The sequence below is a fragment of the Columba livia genome, chromosome 3, assembly GCF_036013475.1.
Source record: "Columba livia isolate bColLiv1 breed racing homer chromosome 3, bColLiv1.pat.W.v2, whole genome shotgun sequence".
Classification (NCBI taxonomy): Eukaryota; Metazoa; Chordata; class Aves; order Columbiformes; family Columbidae; genus Columba; species Columba livia.
This window is the reverse complement of record NC_088604.1, coordinates 56,630,946-56,654,992: the sequence shown is the minus strand read 5'-3', so window position 1 is coordinate 56,654,992 and position 24,047 is coordinate 56,630,946. Positions and strand designations below refer to the sequence as shown.

Sequence of the window (24,047 nt, the reverse complement as noted above, 5' to 3'; positions counted from 1 at the left end):
GGGAGGGTGGTCCCTGATGCCACATCAAGTGTTTTCCTGCTTGCTGCTTCTTCTGTTACCATACACTACATCTTTGCCTTGGCTTGGGCTTCTGGGTGTGCATTAAAGCTCTGTTTCTATGGCTACTGTGCACTTTCTGAAGGTAACTTACCCAGATCAGGATAAGAGAACATCTGGAAGGAAAGAATAGCATAGACCTGCAACAGCTGTAAAATACCTACGGGCAATGAAGAAAAAGCCGAGGAGGAATAAAAGCTGCTTCTATCACTACTGAGAGATTAACCTCTTAAAAAGAGTTCAGAAATGTAGAATAATTTTGCTAATGACCAGGGGGAGGGATATGAGGAAAAACACCATGAACAATGAACATTGGCAGAGGAGGCTTCCTGATGGCTCTGTAGGAAAAGAAGTCTTTTTACTAAGCAATACGAGTAAAGCAACTTAAACTGTAGTAAACAGGCTATATATTATGGTGTCTTGTAAGAAGGGTGATTGGTCTCCCTGTGGTTTCTCAGCTTACTGCTCGTCCTCCATAGCAAGGATGTCTGAACAAGTTTAGCCTTCCAGCGATTCCAGGATTTGAAATCCCTCTGGAGCCCCTCAGTGACTTGCCCACTGACCTATAGCAATCAGAGGGGGAGAGCTGCCCTTCTTCTCAAGATGTATTTCTGTACCAATACTACTGCCTGGGTGACCAGAGCAGACGAACAAAGCTGAGGTTACTTTATGGTAGGGCAGTTCTTTTAAACTGTTATTTTTGGAGATAAATTAATGGTCAGAATGTTTTCTTTCGGAACGTTTTTATTTATAGAGTTTCTTTGAGGGGCAGTCAGCTTCTTGGGATGTCGCTAAGAAGGATCAAAACAGAACAAAGAACCGCTATGGAAACATTATAGCATGTGAGTATCGGTGCGCTTGGTTTGAGCGATAGCCATAGTCGTGTGTTACTCGTGCCATGCTCTCTCTTTCTTTACAAATCTCCGGTGGCGTAGATGCTTAAATCCCCAAGCGGAGAAGGAGGATACTGCCTTTTCCAGCATTTTTTTTGTCCTTCACAGTTTAACGTTCTTCCTTTTATAATTCAGGCTGAATTTCACATTTGTACCTCTGTTGTGCAAGCTGTGGTAAGCATATGACAGCGACAAGCTAGCACTCATTTGGATGTTAATTCCGTTAATTTACAATTTACTATTATTTTACAAATGCAATGGAACACAGAGGAATGAAGGTACCAGAGAAGTCCCTGAACGGGTAGAGACCTTTTCATCAAATCCCAAATGTATTGCTAACCCTTATCTTGTGACTTCTTTATTTTTCTAATGTCTCAATATGAACTTAAGCGGGCTTGGGTTGGAAGTAAGGAAACAGTAATCAGGATTTTTGGTTTTCTAGATTACCATCAGTGGAGCTGATATTGAAAGGAACATTGAGCAAGTAACCTGTTTTCTTTGTGTCTTTATAACCACCTATAACAATACCTTTCAACTACTCTTAATGAAGTTTAATGAATGTTTTTGAAGTAATTGGAGACCTCAGACAAAATGGTTCTTTTTAACTCTGTGTAAACACTGTTTAAGGGTTGTGAGGCGCTTATTCCAGCTGATTTTGGTTTTCTAGATGACTTACCGTAATATCTTACTTAAAAATCACACTTCAAAAAGGCACCGTAACCACTTGGTTTTTACAGATGACCACTCCAGGGTGATTTTGCAACCTGTTGAAGATGATCCATCTTCAGATTACATTAATGCCAACTACATAGATGTGAGTGGATTGCACAGCTTTCTCCCTCTCAATTTGCCAGCTTCTCTTTGTGAAACTATTGCATGTTATGCCTACAAATTTATTGAAAGCTTTTTTTATTAAGAACAAAATGTACACTTTCCTTGTTCTACGTCCTAGTACTCACTGACATTGTTGTGCTTTCTTTCACATCTGACTTTGGTTTGGGCTGTAGATTTGGCTGTACAGGGATGTAAGTACCACTATATGTGAATAACAGCATCCTATTGTAAATATTTAATATAGATATTGTTATCAATTACTTTCCTCTTCTATTTTTATCAGTTGATAACTATGCATGCCTCATCTAATTTATCTCATCTGTTCCTTTAAAAAGTTTCCTTTTGTGTGAATATTTTGTACCTGTTTTGAAAAGATGATTTTGCCTTTTAACGTAGCTCTGAGTATTGTTAGATATTGTTAGATAACTTGGGTGAACTTGTCTGTTAAAGAGAATTTGCTATTCACTTATTTTTTCCTGAGTATTTTGGCCACCAGCGTTTCTTTTCCTCTTCCCATTTATATGTGAGAGGCTGGATAGTATGCCGTACTGTAGTTGTCTGAAAATGTACCTGTGAAGTAGCCGTAATATATGTTTGGCAAAAGGGAGAGATGATGGCCATTTGAGGGGGGACTTTTTGTTTGTTTGTAATAACTTAGACAAACTATTTAGCTGACGTTGATCTTAAGGTGGTAATCTAGATATTACAAACTATATACACACACATATATATATATATAAAAATATTTTAATGTAGTAGAAATTTCCTCCTTCTACAGAAAACCTCTAAAGTTTGAAAATCTATACTTTGATTGCAATAGAAATGAAATTATAAATTTTAAAAGTACCTGATACAGGAAATTTGAACAAATTCTGCCAGAAGTTTTTATTAACAAAACATAGCTTTAATCTAATTAACTTTTTAGGAATAAACAAATTGTTGTATTCAAAGTAATTCCAAAGTAATTAAGAAAATATTGGAATAGCTGGTACAAGTGTCCTTAAAATATGTGGCTTTGGTTACTTTTCTTTAGAATTGCACCTTACTAATTTTTCCTGCCCCCTGTTAGTTGATAAATTATTTAAGACCCTCTTGACTTTCCAGGATACAAAGATTTGGCTCCAGGTATATTCCTTTATTTTTAATTTGGTATTTTAACAGAGCAGTCTCTGTGAAGTGTTAGGCCTATGATATTTTGCCTTGGGCCTTGAACAAATTTAATTATAAATTCCCAAATTTATAATGGTAATGGTAATAGTAATAGCTGAGGAAGTTTCTTCTCTTATTTAGGAGTAAACAATCTCGTTATAACTGGACAGGAAAGCTACAACTGGCACTTTGCAGTTTTAAAGTGACATTTTTCCCTTGTTCTGTAAAGCATTGCCGAGTGTAAAACAGTGTAGCAAAGGTTCCACTTCCATAATTTGAAGCTGGGGCTTGATATTGCAGACTCCAAGAGAAACTTTTTAGTCATTTGTTGCAATCTTGGTCTCTTGTAAAGCCAAGAGTAAGATACTCAGAAGTTTTTTTCATAAGCCCCAGAGGAAGATGCTCTCACTCTAGACAGGTTGTGGAGAAGGATATAAACTCCTTGGGTACATTGAAATTTTTCACTTAAGTACTATCTTGTGAATACAAGGAATCCAAGGACTCATATTCCCTGTAATGCAATACTTAAATCATGTGGCCTAATAAATCTGCAACCTAGAAAAAAATTGGAGTTATTTCTTTAACATTTGCACTTTGCAAAATTCTGCATTGTCTTCTCCCGAGCAATAGTAAAGTTTCTTTCCTCTTTGTAGCTAATGTTGCTGGCACTGGTCAAAATATATTCTGAATGATTTCCTCAATAGCAGTAGCTCTTTGTAGATTGTATGCAGACAAGTAATGCTGTACAGTACCACTAGCACTGGCATAGACTCAGCGAACTGGAAAGGCTTAGTTGTGTAGGGTTACCTATGTATCTATATATCTATCTATATATGTATGTGTATATACTTGTATGGATCACGTCCAGCATTATTGATGCACACTTTGTGCAGTAGTGCAAAATATTTTGCAGAAGATTCCACTGCAATAGGACCTTGATTCTGTGCACACACCGCAATGTCCAGCTCCATCCCATTTAGTTATGGCTTGGGTACCTACCTCTTTGTGCCTTACCATAATTCTCTATTTAGAAGAAGACAAAAGGTGTGTATCTTTTCATATTGGATAAATTGGGAACACAGATGAACTATTGAGATAATCTGGTAGCAAAAACAATTTTTACTAAATTTTAAATAAACATCCCGTTGTATCTGTCTGGGGAGATGTCAATAGAGGACTAATTTTTAGGCCCAAGGGACCCATCTAGAATACTCCTTCCTGGTGCACTGCAATGTCTGTTCAAGTTAGATGTTCTTATTTCCATTTTATCTGTTGTCATTCAAACCTTTTCCGTATTAACCATTTTTTTAGGTTTTGAGCTTCATGCTGCTCTTAAATATTGGTTTGTTCTGAAAACGTTGTCTAGAGATAAGAATTATGCTTTTGTTTTCCCCTCTCTGTTAGTAATATGATACTCAAACTAACTTATATTGCTGTTTTAGGGATATCAGAGACCAAGTCACTACATTGCAACCCAAGGTAAGAATCTGCCAGCATTAATCAAACTGAACAAGTGCTCTCTGTAGTGTCCAGCAGTGTTTTGGTAAAATGGAAGTAAACGAGAACAAAGCATATCCAATATTGTGTTTTGTCATCCTGTGTTATGGTAAACTAACATAGCACGTTCAGGTGGAATGTGAACAAATGCAAAAATTGCAATAATTTGTCATGTTAATTAGCTATTGAGCAACTATTTAGGTGATAAATTTGGCTGATAAAGTCAGAAGCTAATACCATGATTTCCAGTTGTGAAGATGAATAGAGAAAAGAGGCATGTGAACAGAGAATAGTTTCAACCTGCCTTGAGGCATTTTTCTTTCTGTATTATAATGTATTATTTTACTGTCTTGGATTTCATCCAGGATGCAGACGGTGAAGATAGTAATGATAAATTAAACACTATCTCAGAAAATCTGGGTAAAGTAAGGCCAGAGAAAGACAAAGCCTCTTTGTAGGAATACAATAATACCCTGCTAATAAACGGGGGAGTTAGAGGAAAAAAATGAATTTCTGTGGAAAGTATTCCACAGAATTTGTATTTCTCATAGAACTCCTCACAATGTGCAAAAACAAATAGATTGCACTGAAATATCAGAGGCTATGAATTAAAGTAAAAATAATTAGATTTAGATGTGACATTATTTGATCTGTGAATATAATCAGATAGTGGGCTGGAAATATCCTGTTATTTGTGCCCTCAGTTGATTATAGCTGCACGCAGGAAAGACAAACTAAAGGCTTGTTTTAAAGCAAGATCTTAACATTTCTGTACGCATTTTTTTAATTTTTGTGTAAGTGCTGTCTAAAAAGGTCTCTCTGTGTTAAGTCCACATTTGCATTTTATTTCTGTTTTACTATGTAAATCATTGCGCATAATAGTGTGTAAAGAACACACAAATTTATTGCTGCTTTAGTGTGCAGCCTTTGATCTACCATATGAAGGAATATGGCTGAGTCTTCAGATGTGTGTTATATACAGTAATATTTATACTACTTCTGGAGCATGGTCAGGGAGCTGTTTGTGAGATAACTGTAACAGAGTACTGTCACTCAACTGAACGTGTCTTGTCTCTGCAGCAGAGCAGGAGGCAAAGCTTAAATAATGGTCCTCTTTTGCTTCACAGAAAAGCAGTTAGGTTAGTTTAAAACAAACTTTTAAACTTCAGTGGGAAGTTTATGGCTCAGCACCTACTCGTGCTTACGCACTTGGCCGGGAAGTGCTCAGGGTCTGCACCACTGGCCCTCCTGGCTGAGGCTTCATTCTGGTGCGGGCATCTCCTCCGTGAATGTCTGAAGAAACTCACACTCAACACATTATATTTAACAAATGTAAAGCAAACCTAAAAATGTATGTAACTGTAGATGTAGTCACACATTGCTGTGTCCTTGTAGTTTTCAAGCAACTTTTGGCGTTTCACTACATGGCACACCTGCTAATAGTTTCTTTCAAGTGGTAATTCAGCTAAGCTGAGAATATTCAGCGTTGGTTAGAAATAAAAATATAGTCCGCAAACTGGCCTGATGATATGATGATGTGGTTTCACAAAGCTTTCATCTTTGAGTAAGTGTGTTCGTCAGCTCTGAAAAGCACTGCATTTTATTTTTAGTGTTTGCTTTGGCTGGGGTTTTTTTGCAGAGTATTACCTTCAATTTTTTTCTTGCAGGTCCAGTTCATGAGACCGTGTATGACTTTTGGAGAATGATATGGCAGGAGCAATCAGCTTGCGTTGTGATGGTCACAAATTTAGTGGAAGTTGGGAGAGTAAGTTTTTAGTTTGTTTTCCTTTTAATGCTACAAGCCTAAAGAAAAACCTTCTGACCAGACGCATTATCAGCAGAATGTAGAAAAGTCTTGTGAGGGACAACCAAGCGTCATGAGTGGACGTGAAAAGGGAAAGTCCAGACATTGTTGTGGTTATGGTATTGTGTAAAATCAAAACTAACTTCTGAAGTCTATTGCTGTCTTGTTTTCATGAATAGTGAAAAATTGTCTGAATCTGAAATTCACATTTCAGCAAACTAAATTTGTATATTGTCACTCAAGTGAGCAGAGTGAGTGGACTAGTGAGCAAATGCGCTTCTATATCAGTGGCTAGAAATCTGCAAATTATTTACAGTTTAGCAGTAACATATCCCTCAGGGAGTGATATCAAGTATCTGGGATTACTTGCAACAGTTTGATTACTGATATGAAATACATCCCAGTTTAACAGAAGTAGAAAAGTATTCCATAGCTCAGCACTAAAAAAAACCATGAATGCACATTTAGAAATGAACTTGTCACCTAAGTACAGCTGTGTAAAGCAGTGAAAACTCTGTAGCTAGTGCTTAACTTGACAGAAAAACCATTAACCGTGACAAGCCACATGAGTGCATGGTCATTTTGGAAATAAATGTGGTGTAATGTAGTACATGCAGTAATGTATCCTCAAGTTTTTATTGTCCTTTGGTGTGAAATGTATTCCCATTTTGTATTTAGGTCAAGTGTTACAAGTACTGGCCTGATGACACAGAAGTTTATGGGGACTTCAAAGTGACTTGTGTAGAGATGGAGCCCCTTGCGGAGTATGTCGTCAGGACCTTCACTCTGGGAAGGGTGAGCACATCTTGAAGGGGATCAGCAAAATACTGTCCCCTGGTAACAAGGAGCATGGAGGAGGCTATGCGTGCACTTCATGTTCCTGTACAATATCAAATCCCCCCTTGTCTCGTTAGCAGGTCCACAGTGTAGGCAGCCTTATCTCACCATGGGAGCAATGCATTTTGTCAGCCCTATCCAAACATGCATCTTGTTGTGGGATTTAAAATTTCCCCAGAAATGTTGACAGATATCTCCCCTCTCTGGCAGTCACCTCTTCTCTGTAGCCACACTTCTGAGCTGAGCTCAACTTCTGGGTTATGAGTCATGCCTGTCATTCATCTCCACTCTACCCTGAATGCTGCTGAGTCAATCTCACTTAATCAAAGAACAAACTCTGTGAAAGCAATATATGTGATACAGCTGTGGCCCTCTGGTAAATCTTTATACTTGCTTGTAAATGTAGCAGACTGTTGTCTTAATTAGCAAAACTTGTGAAAATCTATGTGAATTGCATCTAAGTCTATTAAAAAAAATAATAAAGCAAAGCTAGCATATTTAATGGCTAAAGTAAAAATTATGAACTTCAAAATAAGAAAAAAATTACATCTTTACAATTTGTATGATATTTGCTTTAAATAATTGGTGAAATGATGAAAACAGCATGTAGATTCTATCAGTGAGTGTTATCATTATTTGAGTCAGAGAATATCTAGTCTACAAAACACTCTGAATGTTGGAACTTTTTTTTTTAATTTCAGAACCTTTTTTTCTTTCTTTCTTTCTTTCTCTCCTTTTACAGAGGGGCTACAATGAAATCCGTGAAGTCAAACAGTTTCATTTCACTGGCTGGCCAGATCATGGAGTTCCTTACAATGCCACAGGCCTCCTTTCCTTTATACGGAGAGTCAAATTATCTAACCCTCCTAGTGCAGGGCCTATTGTTGTCCATTGCAGGTGTGTACAGAAGAGAGAGATTGATTTTTTTTTCCACAACTGTCTATGTGATTATTTACAGTATTCTTTTGTGAAGCATCCATCATTTTGAAGTGTTTTGTTTTTGTTGTTCCCTTTCTGAATCACCTAATTCACACTGTGGTAAGATTTGGCTCTCTACAGCAATGTTTAGAAATAACCAGATTGTAGTACGCTTTTCCTCAACAGAAAAGAAAGAGATTTTTCTTTTTCCTGCAAGAGCTGCACCAGCTAAACTATATGATACTTCAGGCTATCATTTTAGGTAGCCTATAACAATTTTGTGGCATCATTTGAGAATAAGTGTAGATACAGCTGCTTTGATAGCTGGGTGGTGCATAGAATATCTGAACAGATTATTCATTTAAATCAAAGTAAACAAGTAGGTGAAGGAATATGGAGTGAGGTTAATGGCAACAAATAGAGAATGTTGTTTTTCCTGTGCAAATTTCCAAGGTTTGTGTTTTTGTGACACAGTCCTTTGACAAATAGAATTTTCATTCAGCACTGTAAAATGTTTAATTATATTCTGTAGATAAAGTTAGTTTAGAGATCTTAAGAATTCACTGTGCAAAAACTGTCCATAAATTTATATAAAACCAAAATGAATCAAGAGAGATTCTTGTGTATGCGCTGCCTGAACCAGCTTAGAGCTTGTCAAATAAAACAAACACTAGAGTTTCTTATTATAATGTCTTACTTAGAAGTCATCCTTAGTCTTATTAAATAAAAACAAGATCTGTCATATTTTGAAGTGCATGAGTTTAATCATCCTACAGATTTCAATATAACTAATTTTTCTTTTTTACTCTAAGTATTGATCTGGGTGATAAAAGGCGGAAATTTTTTTTTTCATGTTACTTAGTGGATCAACTCTGATGGAAAAAGTTTGCTTTGGGCACATCAAAAGATTTGAGGGACATTATGAAGAGAAGGAGACAGTCTAAAAATTAGATAGTGGTTATGATGTAAGAACTGAATGACTTAATAAAAATGGTATCAGTTATGGGTTCGTAAAGTTTTGTAGGTGTTTCAATGGGGCTATTCCTAACAGTATTTACTGATTCTTTTTAGTGCTGGTGCTGGACGGACAGGTTGTTACATTGTGATCGATATCATGTTAGATATGGCAGAAAGAGAAGGTGTTGTTGATATCTACAACTGTGTCAAAGCCTTACGGTCTCGTCGCATCAACATGGTACAGACAGAGGTATGGCAGTTTACCTTCAAAGCACCTGAACCTTTCTGAACCATGCCAGGTCAGAATTTCACTGTTACTCTGAAAAGAGCAGGCAGCGGCCCTGTTGAGAGGTTTATCTCCATTGGGGGGCATTGCTCAATGCAAACAGCATCCAGAACCAGGATGGTGCAACAAACCTGCCGGTTCTTTCAGTCTTCACACAAACAAGTGCCCACCTAACTTTGTAACAGAAGGATTTTTCAGGGAAGACCCTACGGCAGGACTGTCTGGCACATCTCTCCGCAGTTCTGGTACCAGCAATTCCAGGAATCCAAAGCTGGAATTTCAGCAGGTTGCCACTGGTTTTAGACTGTCTCAGATCACTTTACCCGTAATCTGAATTACCTGTGGAACTTTGTCCATTTTGCTCTCCCTTGTCAACTCTGTTTTTATTTGCTTCATTAGCCTCATTGCCATGCGTTTTTCCTTTTCTACCCTTTTGTCATCCAGCATGCCTTCAGCAACTCCACACTACAGAATCACAGAATGTTAGGGCTTGGAAGGGACCCTGAGAGATCATCTAGTCCAATCACCCTGCTGGAGCACGAACACCTAGACGAAGTTACACAGAAAGATGTCCAGGAGGGTTTTGAATGTCTCCAGAGAAGGAGACTCCACAACCCCCCTGGGCAGCCTGTTCCAGTGTCTGTCACCCCCATTAAAACATTAAAAGCATTGCCTTAGTAATGAATCCATAACAGCTCCCATTCTGGAGGATCACTGAGTTTCCACAGAAACATAGATTATTGATTTACATTAAGACAGGTTGCTTGAAGTGGTTTGCCACTTCTCTCTCCCAGCCTCCATGTGGACATCTACCTGAGAAGGCATTTCACCCGTAATAGTGAACATGACCACAAGGAAATCTCTGCAGTTGGCAGCCAGGCATATCAAATGTAATTTGGTGCAGTTTTTATTCTATGCTGCAACCTGTGGCGATTGAACAAATAAACATTCCTGATCAGCTACCCCTGTGACAGGGCCATTAACCTTTGGCAGGTGCATGGAGTGGAGTGTTCCAGTGCGACTGCTTCAGCTACCCCAATTTAATCTTCTCTTGCATGTGAATTAACACCCCTACTGCTGTTCCTTTCTCTTTTTTTTCCCTTTTGCCTATTACTTATCATCTTCTCTTAGAGGTTCATACTTACGCAGCAAGATAAAGCTGTAATTGCAGCAAGTTCTTGTGATGGTCATCTAGACAACAGTGATGGCAATAGCTCCCTAGCTATGTGGGTAAGACTGCACAGACTGTAGAGCCAGAATACAACCAACATCCCTGGACATGTGCTCTTGTTACAGGCACATGTTAAGAAGTTTATGTTGTTAATAACCTCATTAATATCCACAGTAGCTAGGTGAGGCTGGCACAGTTCTCACACTTCGCTGTATAGATATGGTTTACATCTTTTACTCTCAGGGTCAGTAAATATAATAGGCATTGTGGAAAAATTGACAAGAGGCCTGACTGACATAGTGATGCAGCTGTTTAGGACTCAGATTATCTCACGGCAAGTGAGAAGAAAAAAAGAGGTGAAGAAATGCTGTTTCTATTGGGACACACTCGAGTTTATTGTAAGCCTAGAGCTGGCTATCAGATAACTGGTGTACTAGCTTGCATGAGCAGAACGCAGCATGCCAAATAATTGCTAATCACTCTACTAGTGCTTGCACCAATTTACACTTTCTACTAGTATTATAAGGCTGACGGCTACTTTTAAGAAATCAAAATGAGTAAAACAAACAAGTCACTGATATATGAAAAGAAACCCACAAGCACCACAAGAAAACTGAAAACCTCATGTTAAATAACTTGGTCTACCTGTTCTGTTAAATTTTACTGAATTTAAACTGGTTTTGAAGAAAACATCCTTGTTAACTGCATCCCAGTTAGGACAAGATTGTGTTTGTACTAAAGCATTATGTAATAGATTGATGGACACTAACTTGAATGAGTTTTACAGTGTGCAGATCTATTTATCCTAGAACAAGGAACCTTCTCTTGTTTTTAATGTCTATAATGTCTATAATTTTTGTTTCTTTGCCTAATTTGGTAGGAGCAGTACATCTTTATTCATGATGCCATTCTAGAAGCTTGTCTTTGTGGAGAAACTGCCATTCCTGTCTGCGAATTCAAAGCTGCTTATTTTGATATGATTAGAATAGACTCTCAGACAAACTCTTCACATCTCAAAGATGAGTTTCAGGTATTCACAGTTTCTGCTAACTCTTCATGTGACAACATTATTTTGCCTCTAGATACATTTAATTTATTTTAAAGGGAAGGGTTTTCATATCACATTTATAGCATTTGGTCCCTTACTTCTAGTCTACAAAATAAAGCACCCATGTTTATGTGCTTTGCAAAGTTGTTTTAAATATTGAATGTCCTCCTTTGAATAAAACTGCAGTAAACATATGCCTGGCATAAAGAGCACTGACTAGGAAGCACAGAGTTTTGTCTTGTACTTTCGCAGCTAGGGCAGAGCTCTTTAGAGCTCCAAAGGATCCTTTTGTTTTATTCCTTTCGGAGGGGATGGTGTCATGCAGAACCTGTTCAGTGGTACAGAGTGCCTTTTACACCTGCAGCTTAACCCCTCTTGAAAAGCCCCAGCACAGTCATCAAACAGATATGGGCTCTTATTTGCTACTGTCTTCTTGCTAATACCTCACGTTTTCCCATATTGCAATATTTTAAATTAAATCTTGAGGAGTCTCAAGTCCGCTGTCTGTTAGTTCAGTGTGCTAAAGCAAGTGTCCTCTCTCCCTTAGACCCTGAATTCTGTGACCCCGCGCCTGCAAGCAGAGGACTGCAGCATAGCCTGCTTGCCAAGGAACCATGACAAGAACCGCTTCATGGATATGCTGCCACCTGACAGATGTCTGCCTTTCTTAATTACTATTGATGGGGAGAGCAGCAACTACATCAATGCTGCTCTTATGGACGTAAGAGACTGTCTTCTTTGTCTGCATAGTGTGCCGTGAAAAGCTGTGTAATATGAGAGATAGCGCTTGCTGGTTTAAGAAAGGGTAATTCTTTCTTACTGTACTTCCCAGTAGAACAGTCCTGATAAAGAAGGGTGGGGGTAATGGGTAAGAAACCCCACCAGCTTGTGTTGCTTGTTCAGGTTTGTTATCTTTAGTCTTTTACATCCTGGTGGGACCCACTGGAAGTCTCCCCTTTTCAGCAGTGTTATATAAAGGTCTGTCTCCAGCCTTTCAAGTCTCAGCAGGATCTCAAAAATCTGCTGTTTGTCAGGAAGTAAATATTACCTACCCCAGCATGAAGTTACTGTCACTACTTTGTAAAAAAAGGTTATATTTGGGTAGGAGAGACAGGGAAAGAAGGAAAACAATTGTTTCTTTGACATGTTTGGGGATAGGTTGGGGGGTTTATAGTTCATGTTTTGAGTTGCAGCTCTTTGAATTTTAAACAACAGAAGTATGATCAGGGGAAAAGGTGAATTAGTGGGAAAAATGGAGGTGAACCTGCTTATCTGATTAATAAAGCAGTTCATCATGTGTGCTGTCAAATACCTGCCTGTGCCTGCCGGTAGCATTTCCCAAGTTAGGCCCCTAAAGCCACCTTTACAGTAAATACTTAAATAAGTGGCCTGATTTTCAGGAGCATCTTCCCTTCCTCAAAAATAAAGTGCTGTCAGAAACTGCAGTGTCAAGAAGAGATGCTGGAATAAAGTGGCAAATAGCAGCAGAAATCATTGGGACTGAATGGTATATTTGTCCCCAATTTCTGCCTGAGCTAGTGCGGGAAACCTTTGAACTGCTAGCAAAATGTAGTCCCTAATCTCACAATTAGCTATTGTGCCAGAAAAATAGAGAAGTAGCATATGTGAGACCAATATATTAGGGAGTCACTGGGGCTGAATGAATTAGAACAGTGAGCAGAATTTTGTGAGCAACCAAAATTGTTTAGAATTGCAGTAAAAATTACATTAAGCACCTGGATAAAATTGCTGTGCTATGGACCAACCAACACATCTGTGTAGAGGAGTGTAATTTGGGGAGAAACGAAGACAACACAGGCTGAACACACAGGGTGGCAGGAGGACTCTGAGTGTGTAACAGTGTGTGGCAGGCAGGGGCAGGAACCAAGCAATGTATTAATGGGTGAGCAATCAGAGGCAAGTAAAGAAGGACAGAAATGGTAGTAATAAAAGGCAAAAAAGCAGCAGAAAGAAAGTAATATATTACAATGAAGGCATATAACGAGGCTGTAAATATAGGGTTAAAACTTTGGGTAAGAAAAGCTATTTCTTGCCCTTTCTCTTCTGGTTTTTGTTTGGTAGGTTTGGGTTTTTTTGGTTTTGTTTTTTGTTTTAAGACTGCTTTAGTTGGAGAGGGGGACCCTGCTGCTGAGCAAGGAAAGGGAACTTTCAGTAGCAAAACAGAAATGGAAACTTTCCCCTTTCCACAGTGTACTTCTCCCTGTGTTCCCACAATGAATTGTCTGTCTCCCAGTGTGACAGCAGATATCCTGCCTAGTCTTTTTGAAAACCTGATCATCTCAGATTCAGTACATTCTCTCATGTCAGGAAAGACCAAAAATGATGGGGAAGAGGGCTAGGAAACCATAAGCTAGTACATGTTTTATTTCTTAAAAGTACAAGTGAAGAATTGATGTTGGTTCTTCCTCTTTGCTTCCTGGGCAGACCTAGGAAGTAGGACACAAGCTGCTCCTATCTCAATATGCTTCGTGCATTATAAAAGGATAGCAAACATAGATAAAATTGTCAGCCTCCTTATTCTGTTGTCAAACAAGTACTGATGCTAAAGGCATTAATTTGTTATCTTCACAATTTACAGCAAGTAGAAGGGTGAAAAGAATTGTATTTTCTCCTTCTGGACTTCACACTATGCTCTTCGATGGTGTGTTGATATATTGCACATGAAGATCCCTCATATCAGTTTTCAAACAAGCAAGCTTCCATACCAGAATGGTTCAGCCACCCCACCAGGTCTTTTTCCTAGGTTAATTTACTCTATTTAATTCCATTTAAAAAAACAGCCAAACTTCTTTTGGTATCAGCGTGGGTGCTAAACATGAGGATTTCTGCATTGCATACAGTAGCCCCAGCACTTTATATTCAAACTGGTGACTTACAATCCCATCCACCTACAAGAATATTCACCATCTTACTCTGTTTTTCAGATTAATCTGTCAGTTCTTTCTTGCTATTTCATATTTGTATTCCTTCACTGCAGAACACTTCCATGTATAGTTGCAAACTGCTTGTAGAAAACTTGTGATCTCTCCTCTTGTGCTTGCAGCTCATAATACATGTTCTGCAGGGACTTGGCCCCTCTGCTATTAGTTGCATCTCAGTTAACCTATGCAAGGCTGGAAATCCCTGTTTGCAGTTGTTTGTAATGCAGCAGACAGAAAATGAAATCTGCTGTCATGACAGGAAATAGTATTTTGTTGTTTAGCTCTGGTTTCTGCTTGAAGTGGGCCCCAGTAATCCTGAAGGTCAGTTCCGTGGGTGACTGTGGCACCAAAATTTGGGATTGAGCTTAGTCCGTGGTTCAGTCACAGAGCTGACATGTAACCTGCTGTGGATGGGGTGACCTTTTGAGACCTCTGCACCCCTCTCTGCAACATGAAGAGAAGGCTTCCTGCTCAGTCTCCTGGACACGGTGCCTCGAATGGAGTTGCCTGAGTCTTCAATGCCCCATGCATATATGAACTGAAACAGGTATTGGTCTGTAGCAAAGCAGAAGGCAGACCTGAGCAGAGTGACCTCTTTGTTCTTACTGGAGGCAATAATGTGTTTTTAACATCAGCTTTGATGAAATCTGGTGTTACTGATGTCACAGCTTTGTTCTATTAATGTTTTTTCTGTTGCAGGGTTCAAGTGGAATCTATTAAGTACTTCCTCTACCAGTGCTAATAAAATCTTTTGCCTTTACAGAGCTACAGGCAGCCTGCAGCTTTTATTGTCACACAACATCCTTTACCAAACACTGTGAAAGATTTCTGGAGATTAGTGTATGACTACGGCTGTACTTCTCTTGTGATGTTAAATGAAGTCGACTTAGCACAGGTTAGTTTGGGGCATGAGTTTTCCTTGTACCGTTGCATGCTTTGATCACTCTGAATCCACTACATTATCAAAATGTAGAGCAGTGCAGTGACTTTACAGTTGTTCTCTACTTTACAGCTACTAATTGACACTTGTGGCACAGTAAAGGTTAGGTGAGATGTCTGCAGTGGAATAAGGCAACACTCAAGCTGTTAACTCACTGTTTAATTATGCCCATTTTGCTCTGGCACAGGGCTGCCCGCAGTACTGGCCCGAGGAAGGAATACTGCGCTACGGTCCCATCCAAGTGGAATGCATGTCATGTTCAATGGACTGCGATGTCATAAACCGAATTTTCAGGATATGCAATCTAACAAGAGTAAGCATTATTGTAACAATATGTAACAGAAAAATATGTCATTTTTAATGCTCGCTAGGCGCTTGTGGTTTTTACTTTTGAATAATAGTAAAATGCTAACATTCTCTACGACATTACCCAGAAAAAAGTCAGTCAAGCATCGATATCTAATAGTGATGTCTAGTACTTTCTGTAGCTACACGCTAAGCAGAGAGAGCAGTAAGGCGACTGTTGTTCCATTGCATTCTCCCTGATGAGTAGAAGATGTATGAGAAGTATTCTGTTTGCTCAGCGTACAGTGAAAGAAATATCCCTCTAATGAACACATAGTGACAGGTATTTAATTCATAGCTTCTGTAAGATGTTTTCTGTGGTGAATCAGGAACAGGAACGCTGAGAATGGTCATGCAACCATGCACCTTCTCAGCCTCAGATGTGAGAACCACAACAGAAAAGGAAGATTGTGGCACCCTGCAAAGTGAGGTGTGAAAAAAACTCTGAAAGCTCCTCTGCCTCTGAAGGCTTCTGCACCACTGTACCTCGACCTACATTTATCATCTTTTTCTCAACATCAGTAGCAGTGCCAGTCTTGCCTTCTTGTCAGCTCTTTCACACCCTGTACCATCTTGTCATGTTGCTGTCCCGTAGTGTTTCATGCTATTGCAGCATCTTCTCGAACCCTGTTAGCTTTGCAGTGTCTCCTCCTTTAGCTCTCCTCTGTAAATCATTTATTTAGGTTGCCTACACATGAAGAGTTACTGGTGCTTGTGCTATATGTACAGTTAAGCAGTAATCGCTATTTTATTTACCATTGCTACTTTATATCTTTTGTGCAATACTGAACTTAAATGCCACCAATTCCTACTTGGAGTATATGTTTATCTTCCATTAATGTTGAGGAATATCTGCGGGGAAAACTGATTACTTTGTATACAAATATAATTTTTTTTTCTTTTATTTTGGTCACATTTTCATTTTTCAAAGCACAGATACCAGTTTGATTGTGGCTGGTGTTTTATCCAAACTTTTATTTTGCTTATATTCTGAGCTCAGAAAAACATTTTCAGCTCTTCATGCCTTGTTTAGAAACTACAGGAAACTAAGGGTAGGCACACTGGCAAATATTATGCCATAGTACTTTTTTGTTGTATTTTGAGACTTCCTCTTTTTTTGTTCATTTCTTGTTTTTGCTTTTTCCATTTCTTCTTTTTTACAATGTTTTGATTTTCCACTCCTCTACTTCATTGTCTCCCATGCCTTTTCACCTTTACATCTTGCTTCTAAATATGTCTCTGCTCTGTTCTTCCTTTTCTAAAATCCACATTTCTTCTCTTTTTCATCATCTTCAGCTCCAATAAACTGAATTCTACCAATAAACTTATTCTACCAGTTATTGAGGCCTTTCTTTTGGCAGTCTTAATTCTATTCAAAGCTTTCTTCATGTAGCATCTAGCACATGGAAGGCTCAGAGACTGACAGCAAGGTTCTCATGGTTACCATAGTCTGGCAAAAAGGGAAGACTACAACAAAAATAGACATATTTGTGCACCAATATTATGTTCTGTTTATTATGGGGTCAGTTCATGCATGGGAGACAAAGGTATGTCTCTTCATTTCTATAAGTCTAAGAACTGAACAATGCTTTTATTTGGTTCTTGATGTTAAAGATAAAATCCCTTGACATGTAGAATCTAGGGAATTTACCCATTTAGAAGTTGTCAGGATAGGTTATACTAGTGATTGATAAACTGTGATGTTGCCTCAATGTAGTTCCCTTTTTTTCTTCCCTTTTTTGACATCTTTCTTGAGCTCAAGTGATACAAATTAATGGAGACCCAGTGTAGATACATGTTGGAATCTGTCTGTGATATAAACACTTAGGTTTAATGTTAGCTTTATATTTTGGTTTTCTAAACCAAGATGTAAAGGTGCCATATTGACCTAAAGCCCTTTGGTTTCTGTCAGCCACAAGAGGGCTATCTGATGGTGCAGCAATTCCAGTATTTGGGATGGGCTTCTCACAGAGATGTACCAGCTTCCAAGAGGTCCTTCTTGAAGTTAATTCTCCAGGTTGAAAAGTGGCAAGAGGAATGTGAGGAAGGGGAGGGCCGGACCATCATCCATTGCCTGTGAGTACCTGAGACAAAGTCAAATTGCTGCTCTTTGAATAAGTGCTTATAAATCAGTTCTTGTTTTAAGTTCAAGCAGCGTTCTTATGGCTACATTCTTTTGCATTGGGAAAGAAAAAAAAATGTATCACTGCTTCTGGTTGACTTTTGGTCAGCTTTTGGATTTGTCTGTGTCAGGTCAATGTACCATGGAAAGGAATATTTTGGACGTGATACTACAGTACATAATAGCATGTTTTTAGGTACAAAATGTATCGATCGATTTATTCTGTACAGTTTCCATAAGAAAGTCTTTTATGCTGAGTGCCAAATCATTATTTTTTGTGTATTTCTTGCATAGCATTTGATGCATTTTTTTTCCAGAAGGTCTACTATATTTTGAGAGTTTTAGACTGAAAAGTATGGATATGTGAAATCAGAGAAAAGTTGAAAAGTTCTGTAATACAGTACATGACCCTAAAACTGTTGCTGGTAAATGCTGACTGCTTATCTGACCCTTATATTTAAATGGGAGCCGGTCTGAGAATTTTGAAAAGGTGGCATCTTCTTCTCCTTAAGCAGAGAATGACTAATCTCCCTTCTAGCTTATTTAAGATTTAAAACTTAGAAATTGAATTATGCATTTCTCTCTACTTAAAAAAAAAAAAAAGGCTTATGTTTAAACGTTCACAATTAACTTGTGGCCCCTTTCTGCCCACCCCTCCTGATTATCTGTGGAACCTTCTGGCTAATTCAAACTTAATAAGAAGTACCTACCTTAATTTCGTGAAAATTAAAATTAACATAGTTCAGAAGTGTCCCCAAAGGCCAACAAGATATCAAATCAGTGATGCCTTGGCATTACTCTAGCTAGATAATCCTTATACCATAGGTTAATTTAAGTGAGTCTCTTTCCAGAACTAAGTGGAAAATGTTGTACTTGCCATTGAAATTAGTGTATTTCTAATGCCTATATAAATTATGCTATAGCATAGCTCAGCAGCATGGTAGGCTGTAACAGAAAAATTCAAAACAAGTAATTAAAAGGAAGGTCAGAAACATCAAATGTCTCAGACCAAACTGGCTGGAGATGCAAGGAGATTGCTAAAGCCTGGTCTCCCTGTGGGTCTCACAAATCCATGGTACTTAAAGAACAGAAATATGTTTTGGATGTTCTCTTATGCCATAGTGACATTTAACCAACTCTTTTCCTTGTCTACAGAAATGGCGGTGGCCGGAGCGGGATGTTCTGTGCCATCGGCATTGTGGTTGAAATGGTGAAAAGGCAGAACGTGGTGGATGTTTTCCACGCCGTGAAGACTTTGCGGAACAGTAAACCCAACATGGTAGAAACTCCGGTAAGCACCAGCCCGTGGGGGTAACAGCAAACAGCCAGCGAGCCCGAGGCTCTCTTGTTGTGTGAGCTGTGTTCTCAGTCCTGTGCCCACAAAACAGAGCAAACCTATATTGGGCACAAGAAGAAAGCAACATTTATTGAGAGTACACACAAGTCAGCATCATGAGGGGCCAGGCTAAGCATTTTATGCTACTTTTTATAGTGGTACTGTGCTTTTCACAGAAAACATCCTGAGTTAACAGAATGCACTTTAGTCTTCCAAAATAACCTGGTCTATTTGAAGAGAAGTTGCAGCGGGTTGTGCTCATATACAGACTGTCTTGAAATTTTACAGAACAAGGCATTTCTTCTTGGTAGAAATAAGCTGTAAAGTCCAGATTAGCTAGAGATGTGAATATTTTGCTTCTTAGTAACAACTGCTACTTTGGAAGCTGTATTGAGGAATTGTAATGTCTGTTACTCAGATTTGTAGTAGTCAAAGTGATACCTCAGAACTCTAAAATCAAATACTTGAATCTAGCATGTTGCAAATGAATATATAGAATTATTTAGGTTGGAAAAGACCCTTATTATCATTGAGTCCGACAGTTAATCTAAATAATAAGCAATATAAATCTAAATTACCAAAACCACAAGACTAAAGACTTGTTTGTACAATGCCAGAACTCAAAATAACCGTCATTGTTCTGGTTAGTCTTTATGTGTACACTATGAGTGTGTATTGATCCAAGAGTCTCTTCCAACCAAAATGATTCTATGTGATCACTTCAGTCACGAAAACTGAACGCTGTAAAAAGTCATTAAAAAATTTGCCCAAGTGTTTTCTTTTCCTTCCTGTAGGTAAATGTGAAAGCAGGTTAGACAGTGTTTGGGAGTTTCTGCCATTTGACTCTCACACTGCCAGCAACCAGTGTCACTTTTCAGCCAGATGGCTGCCTGCAGCATAAAAATCAGGGATGCCAATTGAAATTAAAAATGTTTTGCAGTTTATGCATAGTGAAAATTGCTTCTGACCTTGTGAACTTGCATATTGAGCAAAATGGCTGTAGCTGCCTCTTCCCATATTGCCCTTTTTTCCAGGTGTCAGTGTTTGCTTAGTATCAAGTAGTTTCTGTGGCATGATTTGCTTAATTATTGTGCATCACTTCCATCCCTTGCCACTACATAAATTAAGAAGATGGTTAAAATGTGAACAGATAGAACATCTGTAGCAGCAGTGACACTGGGCTAGGTGTTGCTGGGTTTGCTGCAAACACTTCGCAGTCTGCTATGCCATAGACATCTGAGACACAACATGTTGAATTGCTGCCTGGATTTCAGTTCACTGCTGTGAAGGAAACAGGTCAGATCACATGGAAAATTACTCGTGTCACTGTAAAGGGAGACCAAGGTAGATTGTGTGTGTTTCTGATAAATGGTCTGTAAACTTGTATTTAGTTTCAAAATAGGCCTGAATTCCATTGTAGCTTTAATCTGCAGTTGCTGAATTTCTGTAGTTCCGTGTGTCTGATGTATGGGTTTTTATTCAGAACTCTTGAGCAGCAACAGCTGTTGAGTTGTTAGCTAGAAAACAAACCAGGAAAACCAATGTATGACACTGTCATGTGCCCTACATTCAGCAACACGATCAGATAACAGAAGTGAGCAGTGCAATAAAGCCTTTATGATATCCCCACCACTTCCTGCTAGTGGATCACACTGACTTCCTTTGCAAACAAAAATAAATCACAAGAGCAGATTTGTTTCTTGCTATTGCAAGGACAATACAGATCGAATTCATTTCCGTGGTTATTCTCCTCCTTGCCTTCTCCTCTCTCCATCCCCCTCCCTCTGCCCCAGTATCAGCTCTGAATAGCAGCCTTGTTCAGGAGAAATACTAACCATGGTGAAGTTTTGAGCTTCAGCTCCTCTCTTAAACATGCATCTGATCTCCCGGACGTTACATCGACGTGACCGTACAAATGGGCTGTGGGCCCAGCACAGCTTCATGTCAGAGTTCAGTATTCCCAAACCGTTCCCTGGCTTTCCAAGCGGCAGGCACTCGTCAACTGCTAAGTATCAGCTGACTTAAATACAAATGTTGTATCAGAGTCGAGGTGCTTTCACTGCAAGAATGCTCTGACTGGAAGGAGAACTTCTCATGTTTGATAAACCAGTTTAGAAGCTGAAAAAAAACAGGGAAGCAAATCATTGCATTTCAGGGTCAGGTTTTTTTTCCAGCTGGTTGCTTAGGGTCATTTTTTAAATCAGAGCTGGTAATATACTTGTGTAGTGGTTGGGGGGGAGGCATGTTAGGCTTGAAGTGAAGATTGCATAGTAGTTAGCAAAGACTATTCTTGTTTGTAGGTATTGCTGCTAAGACTTCGGAAGCTTAATTTAACAACTTCTCTTTTTATTCATCTTTCCCCTTAAAGGAACAATATCGCTTCTGCTACGATGTTGCGCTGGAGTACCTGGAATCCTCTTAATCGAAATGGATGTGACAAAGTTCACCAAATACATGAATCTCAATAAGCTGTTTCGACAACAGTTCTTGATCCTGTGAAGAAAGATTTTAGGGGAAGAGGGGGGTGGGAGGGATTTTAAATTTTAAATGCAAAGTATTTTTCTTATGAAGTTGTGTATCTTAATAATAAAAGAACTCAATCTGTTTCTATGCTTGTATACAGTATCAACATTTAGTGCCACATAAATACTATGTAATGAAAACCAGAGTTGGAAGAGATTTGCCCAAATTAGGACTTTTCAGTGTTTGTATATGCAGCCGTCTCTCAGTTACAGTAGAGCGACCATCTGTTGCATGTATCAATATTTTCTATATGGTATTAATTTTTCTTTTTTTTTTCTTTTGATACGTTGTTCAAGTACAATAACAGTGCAAATTGATAGTAGGATTCATTCTTTATACGTTTCAAGTGTTGCATATATATATTATATATAGTAAAAAAGAAAAAAAACTGGCTTATTTTGTTTTAATGTGCAATGATGGCTGGATCACATAAAGATCTTTATAAAGAAACTTAAACATAAGCCAAAGACTCAAGTGTAAATATGTCTATATGGAGAAAGCACATGTATTTATTGTTTACTTGCATTCCTTTTTTGATGGCTGAAAAAAGAAGAATCATTTTTCTTGAAGAAAGCTTTTTTTGCTGAAATCAAGTGTAAACAATTTTTGTAGTTTATTTTTTGTATGTTTTAGTGTAAGTAGAAGACATACTTTTTATGCATAGACCAAGAAACCTTGGTATAGTGGTTTTGTTGTGTACATGCTTGTGATTCAAATCCATGTAAACAACTCGGTTATACAGAAGGTCTTTAACTACAGGACCAAAATCAAAACATTTTCCTGAAAATGTATAGTTTTTCACAGTTGCATTAGCTAAGCACTGATCAAAAAACTATGTAAGGAAGGGCGCACATCAAAATGGCCTTGCCTATGACTTGCACAACATTGGATGAAATTTTCAAGCACCATTCAAATTGTAAAGGAACCAATTGTTTAAGAAAGCATTGAAGCACAGGTCAACAGGAGAACTGCGAGACAAATGGATGGCTCTGCACATGCCCTCCTGGGTAAAAAAGTATTTGTTTAGCAAATTGTAAAATTAAGCAATGTTTATTTTGCTGTTTACGAACATGTAAGCTTTGCTTCCAAGAAAGCAAAATTTGAATAAACTAATGCCAGATTCTGATTATAGTTGTGGTGTACAAAATATTACTGTGCTTTCACTTAGCTTGTATCCATTTGTTCACAGGGTTTCCTATATTTTACCAGCTAAAATCATTCCAGTCTCTTGTTGGTCTTTTTAGAACTGACAGTAAAATGATAAGGTGCTTTTAAATATTCTGTAAAGTAAAAGTGAATTAAACTTTTATTTAAAGATTATTTTATATTATTTCCTATTTTGATACCCTCTCACTTACTGTCCTTGTTAAGGAGTCATTCTTGTCTGAAAGACAAGGAAAATCTCAAAAGGAAATGATATTATTTTTCATCCCAGTGTTTCAGGGAGTATTTCAGAAGACTCCATGTCATCTGTATGCCCTAAGTTTCTTCCTTCGTTTCAGACATGTGGAATTATCCATGCAACACTATAAATGGCAGATATATATTTACAGAAACGCTACTTCTCAGATTTTTTTCAGTGCCTCCATCAGTATTGCGTAGTTCCACCTCTTCCAGATCTAAAAAAAATGTCTTTTTCTTTTGTCACCCATTGGTAGTTAATACCTGTGAACAGCAAGGTAAACAAATCAGGTTTTGAAAAAAGTTCTCTGTGTCTTGGTTCTTAATACTCAAAATTGTTCTTTTTTTTTATTTTTGCAACATTGGAAAGGGGATTAGAAGGTGCACGCAACAGAACTGCAACATTCCCAGCTTTCTCTGTGAGGCCATGGCGCTCAGCTTGCTTCAGCAAAATACTGAATGTATAATCTAAAGCTAGCTGTATCATCACCACGTTTTGTGGAAACAACACACCGTCTCCATAAACTGATGCATCCTGCCTGTTAGACATGTGTCTGAGACTAAATGAATTGGACTCTGGAAGAACCTTCTGCTGGGTGTGAGAAAATTAGTCTAGAAATCTAGATTAATTTTTTGACAGATGAGATAAGTAGTTCTTAGGGTTGTGGAAGGCAAAAGCCATGTTCCATACTGACCAGAGTGATTTCTATGGTTGTGGGACTTTTTTGTTGTGTTGGTTTGTTGTTTTGGGTTTTGCTTGGTGAAGGGTTTAGGTTGTTGGGTTTTTTTTGGTGGTTTGGTTTTGTTTTCTTTCCTAATCAAAACCATGGCTTTACCATTAGGCTGAATGAATAGCTATTTTCAGGGAGAGCTGCTGTGTTGGGGAGAGTGGGCTCCAACCCCATCAGTATTTCGCAATGCTTGTTAAGATGTTTGTGTCCAGATTCCCCTGTACATTAAGCATGACTGGCACAAATGCCAGTATGT

The 24,047-nt window shown here is 38.4% G+C and overlaps 1 protein-coding gene across 14 annotated transcripts in view; it reads left to right on the top strand.

Moving 5' to 3' along the window:
• Positions 1-22,790, top strand: part of PTPRK (protein tyrosine phosphatase receptor type K) — a 407,715-nt gene extending 384,925 nt beyond the window's left edge. For 8 of the 14 annotated variants that reach the window (XM_065056898.1, XM_065056897.1, XM_065056904.1 and 5 more), the window contains 15 exons: positions 812-899; positions 1,688-1,764; positions 1,958-1,975; positions 4,376-4,412; positions 6,098-6,195; positions 6,913-7,029; positions 7,814-7,968; positions 9,061-9,196; positions 11,284-11,433; positions 11,999-12,172; positions 15,157-15,288; positions 15,521-15,646; positions 17,591-17,754; positions 18,956-19,091; positions 21,505-22,790. In XM_065056898.1, coding sequence (XP_064912970.1) covers positions 812-899; positions 1,688-1,764; positions 1,958-1,975; positions 4,376-4,412; positions 6,098-6,195; positions 6,913-7,029; positions 7,814-7,968; positions 9,061-9,196; positions 11,284-11,433; positions 11,999-12,172; positions 15,157-15,288; positions 15,521-15,646; positions 17,591-17,754; positions 18,956-19,091; positions 21,505-21,558 — 1,662 coding nt within the window. In that variant the 3' untranslated portion in view covers positions 21,559-22,790. The remainder of the gene's footprint in view (positions 1-811; positions 900-1,687; positions 1,765-1,957; positions 1,976-4,375; positions 4,413-6,097; positions 6,196-6,912; positions 7,030-7,813; positions 7,969-9,060; positions 9,197-11,283; positions 11,434-11,998; positions 12,173-15,156; positions 15,289-15,520; positions 15,647-17,590; positions 17,755-18,955; positions 19,092-21,504) is intronic. The other 6 variants (XM_065056913.1, XM_065056899.1, XM_065056910.1 and 3 more) reach the window with 1 other exon arrangement.
• The last annotated feature ends 1,257 nt before the right edge of the window (positions 22,791-24,047 follow it).